The sequence below is a fragment of the Colobus angolensis genome, unplaced genomic scaffold, assembly GCF_000951035.1.
Source record: "Colobus angolensis palliatus isolate OR3802 unplaced genomic scaffold, Cang.pa_1.0 Scaffold466, whole genome shotgun sequence".
Lineage (NCBI taxonomy): Eukaryota > Metazoa > Chordata > Mammalia > Primates > Cercopithecidae > Colobus > Colobus angolensis.
The window spans coordinates 198,525-216,529 of NW_012118110.1; the positions used below are offsets into that span (position 1 = coordinate 198,525).

Genomic DNA, 18,005 nt, shown 5'->3' on the forward strand with positions numbered 1-18,005 from the left:
AGATGAAGTTTTGCTCTTATTGCCCAGGCTGGAGAGCAATGGCAAGATCTCAGCTCATTGCAACCTCCACCTCCCGGGTTCAAGTGATACTTACTCCTGCCTCAGCCTCCCAAATAGCTGGGACTACAGGTGCACACCACCACACCCAGCTAAATTTGTATATTTAGTAGAGATGGGAGTTCACCATGTTGGCCAGGCTGGTCTCAAACTCCTGACCTCAAGTGATCCACCTGCCTCAGCCTCCCAAAGTGCTGGTGTTACAGGCATGTGCCACCGTGCCCGGCCGACAGGGAGTTCTGCCAGGGAGTTCTTGAGCTTCACAGTTGCAGGGTGGCCTCAGGTAGGTGGTGTGGATGTGTCCTGACAGCCATTCCCGGAGGCCCAGCCTCGATCCTGCTCCTCCAGCTCTTCCACTGATTTTGCAGTGACCTAATTCCCTTTATTGAATATTTTCTGTTGAAATTGCCTAGAGTAGTTTGTGTGTCCTGTACTGACCTGGCTGACCCAGCCCCGGAGCACATAAACACAAATTTGGGACCAACACCTGGGTCTCCTGCCTCCACACACCCTCTGCCACCTCTTCTGTCCCTCAGAGGAGGGAGTTTGGGAGCAGCAGGGATCTGCGCAAGGACTGGCATGCGCGGGTGTTTACAGTCTGGAGGCCCTGCTGACGCCCTGCAGGTCTAGGGAGGAAGAGACTTGGAGGGAGGAGGTGCTGGGAGGTCTAAGCAGAAGTCTCAGGGGAACAAGCCAGCCCTGTTCAGGAGACATTGGAACAAGGAGTGGACCCAGAGGTAAGAGGAGGAGAGATAAGATGCTCTCAGATGTAAGTAATGGGAAACGCTTCAAAATGGCAAAATGGCTTGAGGAAAGGACAATTTGTTAAACGGAAGGCAGCTCCAGCAGCTCGCTCACATCCCGGAGGAGCCCCGGTGCATCATCTCAGCCGGCCGGCCTCACCGCAGGGCTGTCCTCATGGCCACAAGATGGCTCTGCATTCCAAGTTCACAACAAGATATGCCACTCTGTGGTGAGAGAGGGGTCGCCCTTTCTTGTGCTTTTTGTTTTTATTGGTGCCACGATCTGAATGTTTGTGCCCCCCTAAACATTCAGGTGTTGAAATCCTTGTCCCCAGTGTGATGGTTTTAGGAGTTTGGGGCCTTTGGGAGGTGAGCAGTGCCCTTACAAAAAAGGCCTGAGGGGCTGGGCAGCTGCGGTAGCTCATGCCTGTAATCCCAGCACTTTGAGAGGCTGAGGCGGGCAGATCCCTTGAGGTCAGGAGTTTGAGACCAGCCTGGACAACATGGTGAAACCCCATCTCTACTAAAAATATAAAAATTAGCCGGGCGTGGTGGTGCACGACTGTAATCCCAGCATTTTGAGAGGCCATGGTGAGTGGATCACTTGAGGCCAAGAGTTCGAAACCAGCCTGGCCAACATGGTGAAAGCCCACCTCTACTGAAAATATAAAAATTAGCTGGGCGTGGTGGCGCACGCCTGTAATCCCGGCTACTCGGGAGGCTGAGGCAGGAGAATCACTTGAACCTGGGAGGTGAAGGTTGCAGTGAGCTAAGATCGTGCCACTGCACTCCAGCCTGGGCAACAGAGTGAGACTCCATCTAAAATAAAATAAAATAACCCAAACATAGTGATGGCCTGGCTCCATCCCAGAACATAAAATGAAAATCTCAGGATCCTAGGCATCATCATTTTTAAAGAAATTTTCAAAATTGAATTCTGTTAATAATGAGGGAGGGGGAACGGATTTGCACAGGCAACAGCAGTGTTTGCCATACTTGCTCAGTCCAGGCAGTGAGTCCAGCCACTCAAGGTGACTCCAGAGACATTTTGGGAAAGAAGGGGACTCAGAGAAGAAGCCACTCTGCTGTCCCCCGGGCAGGGCTGGCCTACCGCAGAGGCGGAGCTGAGTCCAAGCCTGGCAGCAGCCCTCCCTGCAGCCTTCTGGAGTGTGAGCTGGTGGAGTTCCTTTTTAAACTTTTTGAATCTTAGTTTGCTGCTATTTCAACATCATCCTGACAGATTAGGATCCGGGAAATGTCACTTGCTCAGCCCTGAGCACCCCAGCGTGGGGTGAGCAGAGAGGTGGCCAGGGAGTGGAGGGGACTCCCTGGAGAGTGGTGAGGGCTCTGGAGCCGGGGGCCCCACATTCAAGGCAGATGGTGTGGGGACTACCTGGATGGCAGCAGTTGGGAGAGAGGGGACAAGAGTCATTGCCGGTCAGGGTTGGAGCACAGGGGCCCCCGTGCCCTACCTTTCCCTAAGGCAAGTCCTCAACCAATGGTCTCTAAACCACCAGCACATCCCTCATGACCAGCAGGCGCTGCCTGGCTTTGTAGGTAGTTCTCCTGTCACTTTATTCTTGCGTTTAATGTCTTTATCTGTCCATGCAGCAGGGACATTTGCTACTCAACAAATGACGACCGCTCCTCCACAGTCCCCAGAACCCTTTCAGCTCTGGGCTGCGGTCCTGGCCAACAGGCTGTGATCTGGGGTGGCCTCCCCAGTTCTCCCTTCCCTGCTTGGGTGAACCTCTAGCCCTGCACTGAGATGGTGAAGCCTCCATCAGCTCCTCTCTGGCTGACCTTGTGGAGCAGAGCTCCCCCAACCTCCTCTGTAGCCGCCGCCCTTCTGAGGTTAACTTGTTTCCACCGCATAACCCCGCAGGTCCTGCCTAAGACACTCCCATCAAGGTGAGCTCCTAGAGTGCAGTCCACGCCACGACTGCCTGCTAGAGGAACACATAGCTGGGTGCGATCTTCCCTTCTGCTCTAGAACATCAGGAGACAGGGGGCATCAGCAGTGCAACAGAGATGGAAGCCTTCTACGGCTCGAGACTTTGCCTTTTAGTTTCTCATTTGGGAGAGCCTCTGATTACATTTTTTTTGTTTTGTTTGGGTTTTTTTGTTTGTTTGTTTGTTTTGAGACAGAGTCTCACTCTGTCACCCAAGCTGGAGTGCAGAAATGCGATCTCGGCTCACTGCAACCTCCACCTCCTAGGTTCAAGCGATTCTCCTGCCTCAACCTCCCGAGTAGCTGGATTACAGGCGCCCACCACACCCGGCTAATTTTTGTATTTTAGTAGAGATGGGAGTTTCACCACGTTGGTCAGGCTGGTCTCAAACTCCTGACCTCAAATGATCTGCCCACCTCAGCCTCCCAAAGTGCTGGGATTACATACATACATTTTTTTTTTTTTAATCTGAGAATCTAAACACCAGGAGCCACCAATGGACTCAACAGTGGCGTGCTATGGCTGTGGCTCCTCGGCAGAAGTAGGTCCCCTTCTGTGTACCGTGCACAGCGTGGCATGGATTGCAATGTGCAACCCAGAAATGTCACCTGCTCTCCTTGGTGACACGGGAGCTGTGATTATCCTTGGTCTTTATGTTTTGGACAATAGCAATTGTGTGGAAAGGTTGAATCATAATTGGGCAAATATTTTTTTTTTCCAGCCCATTCCTTAATCCATGTCATAGAAAGAAAAAACAGCAGATGAAATCATGGTGTTGGGACTACACCAATTTTTTTTTTAATTGCTGTTTTATTTTAAATTGAGATCTAACTTGGAAATAGACTTAGTTCAGAAAAGTTCAGACTTGGGGCGTTATGAATAAATAGGTAATACTGTAAATTGTAAGTGTCGTACTAACAACACATAGAAAAAGGAGATGGAAGGGGACGAAAAGAAGAGGAAGAGGAGAAAGAAGTGATTATGATTCTCACCCATCTGCTCTAATTCTTCAGTTTGGAAAATGCAGATAATGTCCTTGGGAGCCCTCAGCTTTCTCTCCTCCATTCTAAATGTTTCCAGCTCCATCAACAGCTCCTGATGCAAGGTTTTGAGGAGCGTCTGTGATGTCAGAGAAGACCAGATGCCCCAGAGCTGTGGCACCTGTGGCTGGCACCCGGAGACCTGGGCTAGTGACACTGCTTCCTGAACCTCAGGTTCCTAATCTATAAATGAGGTCGGTGTGGTGACTCATGCCTGTAATCTCAGCACTTTGGGAGGCTTAGGTAGGTGGATCAATTGAGGCCAGGAGTTCAAGACCAGCCTGGGCAACATAGTGAAACTCTGTCTCTACAAAAATTTAAAAATTAGCTGGGAATGGTGGTGCACACCTGTAGTCCCAGCTACTGGGGAGGTTGAGTGGGGAGAATTGCTTAAGCCCAGGAGTTTGAGGCTACAGTGAGCCGTGTTTACACCGCTGTACTCCAGCAACAGAAATCTGAAGGGGTGGCCAGCCCCTCCACAACTGTGGGCGTTTCTCGTCAGGTGGGACTAGAGACTGAGAAAAGAAAGAGACAGAGACAAAGTATAGAGAAAGAAAAGTGGGCCCAGGGGACTGGCGCTCAGGAGGACCCGCGCCCCCACCGGCACTGGTCTCTGAGTTCTCTCAGTATTTATTGATCATTATGTCTACCGTCTTGGAGAGGGGGATGTGGCAGGACAATAGGGTAATAGTGGGGAGAGGGGCAGCAGGAAAGCATGTGAATAAAGACCTCTGTGTCATAAATAAGTTTAAGGAAAGGTGCTGTGCCTGGATGTGCATGTACACAAACATCCCTGGCATTAAAGAGCAGTATTGCCGCTAGCATGTCTCACCTCCAGCCCTAAGGTGATTTTTCTCCTCTCTCAGTAAATAGAACATATAATCGGGTTTTACACCAAGACATTCTATTCCCAGGGACGAGCAGGAGACAGATGCCTTCCTCTTATCTCAACTGCAAAGAGGCCTTCCTCTTTTACTTCCTCAGCACAGGCCCTTTATGGGTGTCGGGCTGGGGGAAGGTCAGGTCTTTCCCTTCCCCAGAGACCATATCTCAGGCTATCACTTGGGGAGAAACCCTGGACAATACCTGGCTTTCCTAGGCAGAGGTCCCTGCGGCCTTCCACAGTGTATGGTGTCCCTGAGTACTTGAGATTAGAGAATGGTGATGACTTTCCCCACAAGATCCTGTCTGTAAAATAAAAAATAAAAGTAAATAAATTGTAACAAATGGGCTCACACCCTCACTGCACAGGGCCATTGTGGGGTGAAGGTGAAGGTGAGAAGGTAGCGTGTGCCAGCCAAGCCTTCCTCTTCCTCCCACCTTCAGCTGGGGACAACTGTCATTTATCAGAGCATTGCCTGTGGGGCCCTTACCTGGGATGCGTGAGGACAACAGGACGCACTGTCTTTGATTAGGATGTTGTCTTTGTGGTTAACATGGTTTAAAATCTCTGGGCTGTTTTATCCGACAGTGGGATCCTATGAAGCTTGTTGTCATCTAAAATCAGGTAATTTCAGGCTGGGCACAGTGGCTCATGCCTATAATCCCAGCATTTTAGGAGGCCGAGGTGAGTGGATCATTTGAGGTCAGGAGTTCGAGACCAGCCTGGCCAACATGGTGAAACCCCGCCTCTACTAAAAATACAAAAATTAGCCTGAGGTGGTGGTGGGCACCTGTAGTCCCAGCTACTCGGGAGGCTGAGGCAGGAGAATTGCTGAACTCGGGAGGTGGAGGTTGCAGTGAGCCAAGATCGCACTACTGCACTCCAGTCTGGGTGACAGAGCAAGCGAGACTCTGTCTCAAAATAAATAAATAAATAATAAAATCAGGTAATATCAGATGAGATGACGGTGTGGGGTTGGGGGGATTTAGGGCAACAAAACACCAATGATGTCTTTGAAACTCACTCATTCTTTCATTTACTAAACAAATACTTACACAGCACCTTCTATGTACAGGCCACTGCTCTAGCCTCTAGAGATCTGGAGTGAATACAATGGACAAAGGTCAGCACTTGTCTGGAGTGGGTAGAGACAGGCAATAAACAGATGCACAGACACGACAAAGACCAAGGCCGGTGAGTGAGAGTGAATAGAGAAAGGAGATGAGGTTTGAGCTGGCAGACGCTGATGAGAAGGATCCGGGAGAAGAAGGAACAGTCCTGAGGAAGAGAAAGGCTTACAGGAGGCCGTGAGTGTTGAACCAGGAAGTTCGTGGCAGAAGTCAGAGAGTAAGGCAGGGCCCAGAGCACGTGGCGCTTTGCAAGTGCAAAGATCCTCAAGTGCAATGGGAAGCCATCATAACATCTTATTTATTTGTTTATTTATTTGTTTTTAGAGCTGGAGTCTCACTCTGGCGCCTGTGCTGCAGTGCAGTGGCATGATCATAGCTCACTGCAGCCTTGACCTCCTGGGCTCAAGTGATCCCCTTGCCTCAGCCTCCTAAGTTATGACTATAGGTGTGCACCATCATGCCTGGTTAATTTTCTCATATTTTGTAGAGCTGGGGTTTCACCATGTTGCCTGGGCTGATCTTGAACTCCTGGCTTCAAATGATGCTACCACTTTGGCTTCCTAACGTGCTAGGATTGCAGGTGTAAGCCACTGTGCCTGAGCTGCTAATTGACTCTATCCAGAAAACAAACCTCTCATATCTTTATGACAGGAGGTAATTTTGCAACTTGGACAGATATGCCCACTGGAAATTAGGCTTCTTCCCTGTCACAGGAATTAGGATTTGGGGGTGCATTTCAAAGAGATGACACCCCAGCCCTTGAGAAAGATGTCTGGCTCATAAAGCTGACAAGAGTCTTATTTATTATAGCCCCTGAAAAGACTTACACACATTTCAAAGAGACAGAACTTATAATGACATGTTTTCCAAAGTAGGTGCTCTAAGACAAAGGAGGGGAGAGAAATCTTTTATTTTCAACAGAGAGAATTAAGGCTCTTTTTTCTATTTTTTGAGACAGAGTCTTGTTCTGTTGCCCAGGCTGGAGTGCAGTCGTATCAAAACAGCTCACTGCAGCCTCAAACTCCTGGGCTTAAGCAATCCTCCCACCTCAGCCTCCAAAGTAGATGGGACCACAATCATGTACCACCATGACCAGCTAATTTTCTTATACTTATAAAATATAAGATGGCGTCTCTCTCTGTTGCTCAGGCTGGTCTTGAACTCCTGGATTCAAGTGGTCCTCCTGCCTTGGCCTCCCAAAGCACTGGGATTAAAGGCATGCGCCACTGTGCCTGGCATGCCTCTTATTTTTGCATTTCTAACTTTGCCCTAACGGAGATTTTTGCATTGGGAATATCATCTGGGTGCACAGTGAAGAATGAACCACAGGGAAGCAAGAGTGGAGGAAAGAAGGCCACCTAGGAGGCATTTGCTGGTGCTCAGGCCATGGACGTGCGGGTGAAAATGCAGAGTTGGACACGTTTTTGTGATAGTTGAAGGTGTTCCCCTGGGGGCTTGCGGAAGTCTTGGACATGAAGGAAAGCCGGGGAGTAAAGGCTGACTCCTAGGTTTTGGCCTCAGCCACTCTGCAGGGTGACACGCATTGGGAAAGAATGGCTTAGGCCAGGCACGGTGGCTCACGCCTGTAATCCCAACACTTTGAGAGGCCGAGGCAGGCAGATCACGAGGTCAGGAGTTTGAGACCAGCCTGGTCAATATGGTGAAACCCCGTCTCTACTAAAAATATAAAAATTAGTTGGGCACGCTGGCACGCTCCTGTAGTCCCAGCTACTCGGGAGGCTGAGGCAGGAGAATCACTTGAAACCAGGAGGCAAAGGTTGCAGTGAGCCGAGATCGCGCCACTGCACTCCAGCCTGAGCGACAGAGAGGGAACACAAGCTGGTGAGGAAGGAGAACTGGAGCTTGTGGGGTCCAGGAACCCGGAGAACAGAGTGCTCGAGGGAGGTTGGGGTCAGATGGAAGGAGGTGGCAGGGCAGCGGAGACACCCAAAGTGGCTGTGAGACCCTGGGGGTCTGCCCACGCAAGATTGTGCCTGCCTGGTCGAGAGCCAGGGGTTCCCCATAGGACAGAGGTGAGGGAGGGTCAGCTGGTCAGGCGGAAGTGAGTGGGGGCAGGAAGCGCTGTTTGAGAACACCCATTCAGATGAGTCTTGCTGGGAAGGAGCGTAGAGGGATGAGGCAGTCGCCGCAGGGGGAGCCGGTTAGGAGAAAATATTATTTTGTTTTGTTCTTGGCTTTGGGTTTTAAAATTTTTTTAGAAACACAGTCTCACTCTGGCACCCAGGCTGGAGTGCAGTGGCACCTCATAGCTCACTACAGCCTCGAACTCCTGGGCTCAAGTGATCCTCCTGCCTCGGCCTCTCTAGCAGCTGAGACTACAGGCACACACCATCGCACCCAGCTAATTTTGTATTTTTAGTAGAGACAGGGTCTCTATTGCCTAGGCTGGTATTGAACTCCTGGACTCAAGGGATCCTCCCACTTTGACCTCCCAAAGTACTGGGATTATAGGCATGAGCCACCACTCCCAGCCAAGATTTAGTTCGGCTCAATTCTCTGCGTATACTATAAGTCACAGGTCCACGCGGGAAACATCCAAACAAAACAAAACTTTCCTCTCTGACCCTGTTCCCACCCCGTCGCTGGAGGGAAGGAAGCACAGGTAACAGTTAACGACTTTTCTGGTTGCATTTGGGGTCTGGGGGACTTGGAATAAGGCGCAAGACACTAGAGAATAGGAATGGTCCAGGACAGAAGGGAAGACTGAAGACGCAGGAGAGAGAGGAAGGTCAGGAGTGAGAAGCGGGTGGTGGTGGCAGGGCACGGACCAGGTGGAGGGTGGGCTTTTACTGGGAGCAGCCAAGTGGCTGGCGACAGGCGAGGGTCCCAGGCGGGGCTGGGCACACCTGGTGGTGACAGCACAAAACTCTATATTTTCACAAGGAAATCTCAGCAAAAGCTGGGAAGGTTTTGCTGCATGATACCGGGAGAGTCTGTGTAGAGGACCCAGAGGGACCAGCCCAGCCTCAGCAGGTCTCCCCCAGCAGCCTCTCCTTACCTGCCAGGCCCAGGCTGGGAAGCTTCCTGGCTCTGGGTCTAACCAGCCCCCAGAACACCCAGCTTCAGACTCCCCTTGCCGGACCCTGTCCTGGCTCCTCAGGCCTCTGGGACGGGACTCTGGGCCAGCCGCTGCCCAACGCCACACTGTGGAGGCACCGTGGGTGTTGGTGCTGCCTGGCCTGGGGTCCTTTGCCCCCATGAGCAGCACTACGCCATAACCAAGGCGTTTTGTGTTGACTACTGCATCGTCTCACAAAGTGACCCCTGCCCGAGATGGTGAAGCTAGTCTGGGAAGAGCGAGCATCAGCTCTCCGTATCGGAACCACTGTGCCGACAAGGCTCAGCCTCCTCAGGCTCTCCTTGGCTGGACACACCAGAGATGGAGCTGACCTCCCCAAGTCTAAAAGGAAGATGAGTGTCACCCTGACACTGTACATGGCCTCCTGGCACAAGGCCCCACCAGCTGATGAGACGCCTTTGCTGGCACGTCAGTGACCACACTGCGTGGGGCAGTGGGATCAGGCAGGACAGGTCAGTGGGTTCAGTGCTGCATAAGAAGCGCCATGTGCCTGCATTTGCTGAGTTAGAAAATTGTATTCATCTCTTTATTGGTCTAGAATGGGGTGAGGACTTGGAGTGGTGGGGCCCAGGCCCATGTGGGAGTGGAGTGTGCACAGGACAGCAGGTCAGCAGAGGAACGGGGCTGGGCTGGGGCTGCAGGAGTGACTCTCCCAGGGCCAGGAGAGCCAGCAAGAGTGGTCCGCACTCCAATGGGACACAGTGTGGCCAGGCCAGGCAGAGCAGCCCCTCCTCAGTGCCAGGTCATCTGTGAAAGGGACACGGAGCAGGCAGTGATCCCCAGGCCCTGGTCCCACACAGCCTGATCTCCCCCCACCCACAGCCCCTTCCCCCTCTCACCTTGGCCGGGCTCGGGGGGTATCTGACTTTCAGGGCTTCATCATTCATCAGAGACCTCACCAGGCAAGAGCGGCGGTGAGAGAAGGTCTCAAAGCTCTTCTTGCCGTGGTAGGACCCCATGCCACTGTTCCCTGCAGAGGAGAAGTCGGCTCAGGGCTCAGCATCCTGCCCCCAGGATGCCCCAGGCTTCCCTCTCCACCTTGTTGGGTGTATCCCAGAACCACAGGGGCAGAGAGGCAGAGCCCCAGCCATCATCACCCATCCTTCCCTCAAATCCTGGGGCCCTCAGCACCCAGCCCCAGGTTGTGGCCCTTTTCTGGGCCTCCTGAAGGTGGCCAATGTCTAGGGTGTCCCCAGGGCATCCACGCTGGGGACAACAGTGGGAGTGCCCAGCAAGGGTCTAATCCCAGCTCTGCCACTAAATGGCTGTGTGACCTTTGGCCTGGGTCACCTTTCTCAGGCCTCCATGAAACAGGCCAGTGCACCAGGTGACCTCTAGGACCCTCTAGACTCCCAGGTTAAGTGTGTCTGATGGATGGCAGGCAGAGGCCAAGGCCCAAATGGAAGAGGTTAGCGGGAAGCTGCAGCCTGGGCCACAGGAGGCGGCCCCTCCTGAATTTGCTGGGTGAGGGTGCCCAGCCCTGGGGGCCCCAGAGGGAGGCAGGGAGGCAGCAAGCTCAGCCCCAGACTCACCCACTCCCCCGAAGGGCAGAGAGTGCAAGGTGATGTGGACAATGACATCGTTGGCCGTCACCCCACCGCTGGATGTCTCTGCAATCATCTTCTTAATCACCTGCACCAGGACCCAGCCACTGACCTCAGTCTCCTGTCCACAGGATGCCCCAGCCCCTCACCCCACCCTGCCTGGGTACAGCCTGGAGCCACAGGGACAGGAGCAGGTGGAGGCAGAGCCCTAGCTGCCGTCTCCTGCTCTTCCCGCAGACTGCGTGGCCCTCAGCACCACACAAACAAAGAGTGACAGCAGCCACCCCCAAGCCGGTGTGCAGGGCCCTGGGCAAGGATCACTCATTCAATGTCCTCAGGTGATGCTGCTGTCCTGATCTTAGAGACGAGGTGAAAGGAGCTCAGAAAGATCCAGTGACTTGCCCAAGGTCACACAGCCAGAGAACAGTGAAGCTGCAGTTTGAACCCAGGTCTGTGGGCCCCAGGACCCTGGAGGAGGGCACCCCAGGCCCACTGCCCACCTTGTCGTTGCTGGAGAACACGTAGAGAGCCAGGGGCTTCTCGCGCTGGTTGATGAACTGGATGGCCTCCTCCAGGTTGCGCACGCACACGATGGGCAGCACAGGCCCAAAGATCTCCTCCTGCATCACTGGGGACTGGGGGTCCACGTCCGTGAGGATGGTGGGGGCTGAGGCAGGAAACGAGCCAGAGTTGGATGGCACAGAGACCCCCACGCGGTCGGAAAGTGCAAGCACCTAGACCCCTGCTCCAACCCTATTCCAGGCGAAGCTGCCCAGACTTGGAAAAGGGCAGGGACGAGGCCCCAGAGAGGTGCCCCAGGCACCTGCGTCCCGGGTGCCATCTGGACAGACCACTGGGGACAACTACAGGTTAACCTGTATGGAAGGACCCGAGATCTGTCACCGGGAGCAGGCACTGCACCCGCCAGCCACCTGATGCCCTGCCAGAATTCTCTTGTCTCCTTGACAAACTCTGGGCCAAGTGGGCCCCATCTGGTGACCCACAGCCTGGGCACTGGGGGCCCCTCACGGCTTGGCACACCTGAGGCTCCTATGGCCTCTGCTGTCCCTGCTCCTGCTGCTACAGAGGGGTGGGGAGATGAGGCTCCTCTTTCTGGGCCTTTGTTGGGAGAGGGGATTCTGAGGCTGGAGCAGGGGCTGTCCTCAGCCCCTGCCTGCTAGAGTCTACCCCAGGCTCCCTGGTGAAAGCTATTTATACCCAACCCGAGGTCATGTCTGCTTATCAAGTATCTGTGCCCACTTGCTGTGAACTTGCTGGGGACCCCTGCAGCCTGGGCAGGTGGGCTGTGCTCTTCAGGGGTCACGCACCTATGTAGCGAGTGGCCGCATCCCCGGTGCCCCCATAAGCCACCTTCTGGCCCTCAATCAGGCCCATCACCCTCTGGAAGTGCCGCGCACTAATGATTCTTCCATAGTCCCGGGACTTCTTGGCATCTTCCCCATAGAACTCCTGTGGAGAAGAGGTGGGGGCTTCGGGTAAGGACGCAGACCCTCATCATGGCCAAAAGCTGCACAGACACAGGCCAGCAGTGGCTGTCTTTGGGTAGTGGGATTCTGGGTGGAGATTTTTCTTCTTCTTTATGCTTTTTAATCTTTTCCAAATTATCTATAGTGAATGTGCATTACCTTTTTTTTTTTTTTTCTTAGAGACAGGGTCTTGCTCTGTTGCCCAGGCTGGAGTGCAGTGGTGCAATTATAGCTCACTGCCGCCTCAAACTCCTGGACCCAACCAATCCTCCAGCCTCACTGCAGCCTTCCAAGTAGCTGAGACAACAGGCATGCACCACCCATCCACCATGCTTGGCTAATTTAAAAACATTTTTTGTAAAGACGGGATCTTGCTATGTTACCCAGACTGGTCTCAAACTTCTGGCCTCAAGTGATCCTCCAGCCTCCACCTCCCAAAGTGCGGGATTATGGGTGTGAGCCACCATGCCTAGCTTGCATTATGTTTATATTAGAAGAAAATAAATCCAGTGTTTCCAAATCCCTAGAAGTTGGTTAAGGGGCCAGGCCCACCTTGTGCCTTACAGCCTCCCATCCCACCCCGCCAAGGGGCCAATACTCACTTTCAGTGACTTCTTGAGCTTCTCCACAATTTGGTTCTGGATCGAGGGGTCACAGAGGATGTAGTCGGGGGCCACGCAGGTCTGGCCACTGTTCATGAATTTCCCCCAGGCGATGCGTCTGTGAAAGTCCCAGACTGGACTAAACCCAAAAGGTTCCCTAAGAGCTGCATCTCGTTTCGTAGACCCTTGAGCTCTCTGGTCAGCAGAAGCCATCGGCTGTGACCTTGCCACCAGTGAGTCCTCCTAAGTGGTCTGCTTACTTCTAGACACTGGACCAGGAAGACCCAATGCCCCTGAGCATGTTCACCAGGGACTGGTAGGGAATTTCTAGAGGACGTCTGTTGGGGGCAGCCTCCGTGCTCCCTGATCACGCCCTTGCGCTGCACAGCCAGTCACTGCTACTCAGGCTCCCCTACATCTCTGGGGGCCACAGATGTGGGATATGGAGGTGGCCAGAGCCCTGGCTAGGGTCGGGAGGTGCAGATACGGGTTCTTCCCCAGACCCTGAGCGGCCGTGGCTCTTCTCCCCTCTGGGCCTGCTCTCCAGAACTCAGATTGCCCTGCCCCAGCAGAGGGCTGGACCCAGTACAGTTCCTTGTGTCCTGAACATCCCACAGTTGCTTTTTCTGCAGCCTCTGCTTGGAGTACCACTTCCCCAGTGATGCCCACTCAGCGAACAGAGCTCAGCCTGGACCTCTCCCCCTCCAGGAAGCCTTCTGGGACTCCCCACGTGTCTTCTGTGCACGTGGTCCCCACCCCTATCCCCATGTGAGTTTCTGCCAGGACCACTGCTCCGTGAGGCAGGGGGTGTCTGTGCTACTCAGAGGGGACCCACAGCGTGAGGTGCAGTCATGTGTGTTGGAAGGCAGAGTAAGGGCCGCTGCAGCCAGCAGGCCCGAGCCTCTCACCGGCAGGCCACGTCCAGGCCACAGTTCTTGTCCACGTAGCAGGGGCTCTTCCCTCCCAGCTCCAGCGTGACAGGGGTCAGGTGCTGGGCAGCAGCCGTCATGACGATCTTCCCCACCCCCGTGCTGCCCGTGTACAGGATGTGGTCGAACCTCTCCTTGAGCAGCTCTGTGGTCTCAGGGACACCCCCATTGATGACTGGGTACAGATCCTTCCAAGCAAGGAGAAAGGGGGGCTCAGCGAACACCAAGCCCCTCCTCGCTCTCGCAAGTGTGGATGGGCAGTGGCCGAGACCAGCAGCCCCGAAGCCCAGCACCCCACCTTGGGGGCAGGGGGCGGGAACCGGCAGTAGACCCCCTTTCCTGGCCCAGGGGCTCTGTTCACCCCAATGAGAGAAGGCAGCTGCTAAGGACCATCTTCAGCGCCACCAGCTTGGTCCCTTGCTGCAAGAATTCACTATTTCTCATCCCCCAAAGACCTGGCCCCAGCGCAGTCATGAGGCCATGGAGTTATGAGGCCCCAGAGGGCACCTCACCTTGTCCAGGTACTGGGGGATGATGGTAGCCAGCAGGCTCGCCATGTTCTCACTCAGCTCCGAGGGCTTGAGGACCACCGCGTTCCCTGCAGAGCACACAGAGCCAGGCCTATGCCCAGGGTGTCTCACCCAGAGCCTCTGCCCTCCCAAGGACCACACCTGAAGCCTCCCCTCCATCGTGTGTCCTCGGGAGAGTGGATGGGAGAGTTATTGGCACACAAGCACATGCCACGGGGCACACCCAGGAGCACACATGGGCACACGACAGAGGGACACGCACAGGCACATGCTGGCCAGAGTTGCACCACCTGGCCCTCTGAGTTGCTGAGATGTTGGAGGAAAAGCAGAAAGGGGAGAGAGGCTCTGGGGGCCTGGATGGTAGAACAGCGCTGGCCCCTTCTAGGAAGGAAGCCCTGGTGTATATTAGGTGACAGAAGCTCCAGTCCCCCAAGGGTAGGGGAAGGCAGGCCCTCTCTCCATCATCAGGTGTGGACACCTGAGCCTGACTGGACCTCAGGCACCAAGAGGCCTGGCTAAATAGCGTGGTCCCCACAGCCTCCTGTGACAGACCCAGCAAACCCTTATCTGACCCCAGGACTCTTCACACAGGCCTGAGCCCGTCCTGGCTCAGCTCCGTGGTGGTGGACGGTGCTCCCCCAGCTTCCCTTCCCACAGGGCCATGCACCTGCAGCGATGGCGCCCACCATGGGCTGGATGGTGAGATTGAAGGGGTAGTTCCAGGTGCCGATGACGAGGACCACGCCCAGAGGCTCTGAGTGGATGTAGAGCTCGTCCTGCTGAGTCTGGGGTGTCTTCTCCACCGGCTCATCCGCAGCCCACTCGGGGAGCTTCTGGATAATGTACTCTATCTCTTCCAGGATGTACACCACCTCCTCATAGTAGGCGTTCCATTCGTTCTGCAGGGACATAGCCCCCGTGAGCTTCCAGGGCCAGGGCCTGCCTGCAGCTGGGGCCAGTGGGGAGCCCCACTGCTCAGCTGCCAGGGTGACGGGAGGCCGCTCACTCAGCCCAGGGTGGGGGCAGTCGCAGAAGGCCCCCGGGGGAAGCAGAGTCAGGATTACCCCCTTGGACCTGTGGGTCTGAAAAGACCCCTTTCTGCCAGAGGGGGGCCCAGGTAGGTTTGGATGTGTGGGGCCCTAGGGGAGAGAGCAGGTGAAGGGGCCAGGCATGGGCAAGGGGATGGCTCCAGGTAGGGAGAATAGAGCTGGGCAGGGGAGAGTAGATCCAGGCAGTGGGGATGGATCCGGGGAGGCGGGGATGGATCCGGGGACGGGGGATAGATCCGGGCACTGGGAGATGGATCCGGGCAGGGTGGACAGAGCCAGGCCCTTCAGATGTCTGGAGGGGGATGCAGGACCAAGGGCTGCTGGGCGCTCAGGGCCTCCTGCGGGGAGCAGGGGTGAGAAGAGGGGATGCAGACGGCGGAAAATGCGTCTCTTTTATAAACTTGGGCTGTGAGGAGCAACACAGAAGCTGTAAAGTCAACGGAGTGGGTTTCCTTATTGTTTCTGGTTTAAGATGAGAAGTCCTGGGCGATTTCTTTAGAAGTGCAGGAGCGGGCCTGGCGCTGTGGCTCACGCCTGTAATCCCAACACTTGGAGAGGCCGAGAACTCCTCCTGAGGAACTCCTGAGGGCAGGAGTTCAAGACCAGCCTGTCCAACATGGCGAAACCCCGTCTCTACTAAAAATACAAAATTAGCCGGGCACTGTGGTGCACGCATCTGCAGTCCCAGCTACTCGGGAGGCTGAGGCAGGAGAATTGCCTGAACCAGGGAGGCAGAGATTGCAGTGAGCCGAGATCGCGCCATTACACTCCAGCCTGGGTGACAGAGTAAGACTCCATCTCAAATAAATAAATGAAATAAAATAAAAATAAAAGTGCAGAAGTAAAGAGGGTAGTCGGTGGGAGGATGATCTCCCGAGCGCCGGACCCCAGGCAAGATGTGGTGACAGCAGGGGTCTGCAGATGCGGAGGCGTCTGATCTTGCTCAGGGCGAGGGACGGAACAGCCCCTGTGAGTACTGGGAGGGAGGGAAGAGCCCCCCACGCCCTCTGGGGTGCCAAGCTGCTCTGGTTCCTGGTGTGGAGAACCAGGTGGTCCTGCGTGGGGCTGAGGAATGGAGGGACCAAAAGTTCGGGGTATCGGGACAGCAGGAGAGTTGAAATGGGGGACGCTGCGGGCGGGACGCGGAGGTCGGGCCAGGAGGAAAAGGCCAGAGGGTGAAAGAGGCGGCGGGGAGTGGGAGGGGCGCTGGGCCCGGCGGCGGGGAGGGCAGTGTGCCCCGTCTCCGCGACCGAGAGGCCAGGTGGCCCCAAGTTCTTCCTGAATCTCTCCGGGCCGCACTGCCCCCAGCCCCCTGCCCCACTGCGAGGCTCCGACACTGGCGAGGGCGGCCGCCCAGCCCGAGCACCTTGTGCAGGTCTGCGGCCAGCGCGCCCACCAGCTCCTGCTCGCGCTCCTGGATCAGGCGCCGCAGCGCCTCCAGCTGCTGGATCCGGAACTGCAGCGGGCGGGTCCTCCCCGAGCTGAAGGCGGCGCGGGCGCGCTTCACGGTCTCGCTGATCTTGCTCATGGTGCCTGGGGACAGAGAGCACCTGCAGCTGGCGGAGGGGCACGAGCGCGCCCCGCCTCCCACCCCGCCTGAATGCTATAGGAAGGGACTTCCCTGGGCCCGGGCTCGGCCTTGGGGAAAACGGCCTTCCCGCTGGAAGGTCCGCTTTCTGCCTGGCCTCCTCTCCCGCCGCTCACTCAGACGCCTGGGCCCCTGGCTGCCTTGCTAGCCCCTGAGAAGGTGACACCCGCAGGAACACGCATCCTAAGCAGAACTGCTGCTGGAGGCTCTTGGCAGCGTGCTGGGGCAGGGCCTTTCCCGGCCTCTCCCGCTCCGATACTTGCTTGCAAAGCTGGTGGCACCATCCCAGATCAACACCCCAGAGCTCTGCACACACAGTCAGCCACTCTCCAGATCAGATCGGAGGGGCACAGTACGCGATTCCACACCCAAGCCGATAAAGGAAAACCCAGCACCACCCTCTTGGCTAAGCCATTGTTCTAAAAAGCGCTGGTTCCTTGGCAGAGCTGAACCAGGCTTGGTATGTAAACCCATGTGTGCCACACCTGGGAGACGCACGCCCATGCCCGCCAAGGATTCACAGAGCTGCAGATTTCCACAAAGAGGTGTGAAGGTGATTCCTGCTCCCAATACACGAAACCATAGTGGCAAACTGGGATGGCCCTTCCGGGGGCAATTTGGCAATATGTGGCAAAAGTTTTTCAAACGTATTTCTCTGTGACAAAGAAGTCCTACAGCCTTTCCTAAACATTTACGAATAAGAAAGTCATCACTGTTTTCTATAACAGGGAAATATTGGAAACAATCCAAAGGTCCGAAAGAGGAGACGGTTTAAATGACTCCTGTCACACCCACGTGCGGGATTACTGTGCAGTATTTAGGGATTAGGCTATTCAGAGCATGTTTGTAGGGGCTCTCTCTACACCAGGGGTGTCCCAGGCACTGAGGATAAGAAAGAAAACAGGTTACGGGCTGGGCGCAGTGGCTCACGCCTATAATCCTAGCAAACACTTTGGGAGGCTGAGGTGGGCGGGTCACCTGAGGTCAGAAGTTCAAAACCAGCCTGGCCAACATGGTGAAACCCCGTCTCTGCTAAAACTACAAAAATTAGCCGGGAGTGGTGGCAGGCGCCTGCAGTCCCAGCTACTTGGGAGGCTGAGGCAGGAGAAGTGCTTGAACCAAGCCGGGAGGAGGAGGTTGCAGTGGGCTTAGATTGGGCCATTGTACTCCAGCATTTTGACCAGGAGAATGGAGCCATAATCACAGAGGTCTCCTGTTAGATTAGTTGTAGGAGGTAAGGCACAGTTAGTGAGATTTGCTAGAAGTCAAGAGGCTATCAGTGGAAGCGGTATTTGAATGCTTGGGGTAATATAATTACTTTTAGCAAGACTTCATCAAGAAAGAAAAGAAAAGAAAAAAGAAAAGAAAAGA

General features: G+C 54.9%; 1 protein-coding gene across 6 annotated transcripts in view; it reads right to left on the minus strand.

Annotated features, from left to right (window-relative positions):
• Nucleotides 1-9,400: 9,400 nt before the first annotated feature.
• ALDH3A1 (aldehyde dehydrogenase 3 family, member A1) overlaps nucleotides 9,401-18,005 on the minus strand; it is a 10,570-nt gene continuing 1,965 nt past the window's right edge. For 2 of the 6 annotated variants that reach the window (XM_011958297.1, XM_011958295.1), the window contains exons 2-11: nucleotides 16,413-16,579; nucleotides 14,665-14,896; nucleotides 13,980-14,065; nucleotides 13,447-13,655; nucleotides 12,539-12,656; nucleotides 11,778-11,919; nucleotides 10,950-11,116; nucleotides 10,438-10,537; nucleotides 9,745-9,875; nucleotides 9,401-9,652 (exon numbers count right to left, since the gene is read on the minus strand). In XM_011958297.1, the coding sequence (XP_011813687.1) occupies nucleotides 9,638-9,652; nucleotides 9,745-9,875; nucleotides 10,438-10,537; nucleotides 10,950-11,116; nucleotides 11,778-11,919; nucleotides 12,539-12,656; nucleotides 13,447-13,655; nucleotides 13,980-14,065; nucleotides 14,665-14,896; nucleotides 16,413-16,574 (1,362 nt within the window). In that variant the 5' untranslated portion in view covers nucleotides 16,575-16,579 and the 3' untranslated portion in view covers nucleotides 9,401-9,637. Of the gene's footprint in view, nucleotides 9,653-9,744; nucleotides 9,876-10,437; nucleotides 10,538-10,949; nucleotides 11,117-11,777; nucleotides 11,920-12,538; nucleotides 12,657-13,446; nucleotides 13,656-13,979; nucleotides 14,066-14,664; nucleotides 14,897-16,412; nucleotides 16,580-16,893; nucleotides 17,132-18,005 lie in introns of those variants that run through there. The other 4 variants (XM_011958296.1, XM_011958298.1, XR_001003614.1 and 1 more) reach the window with 4 other exon arrangements.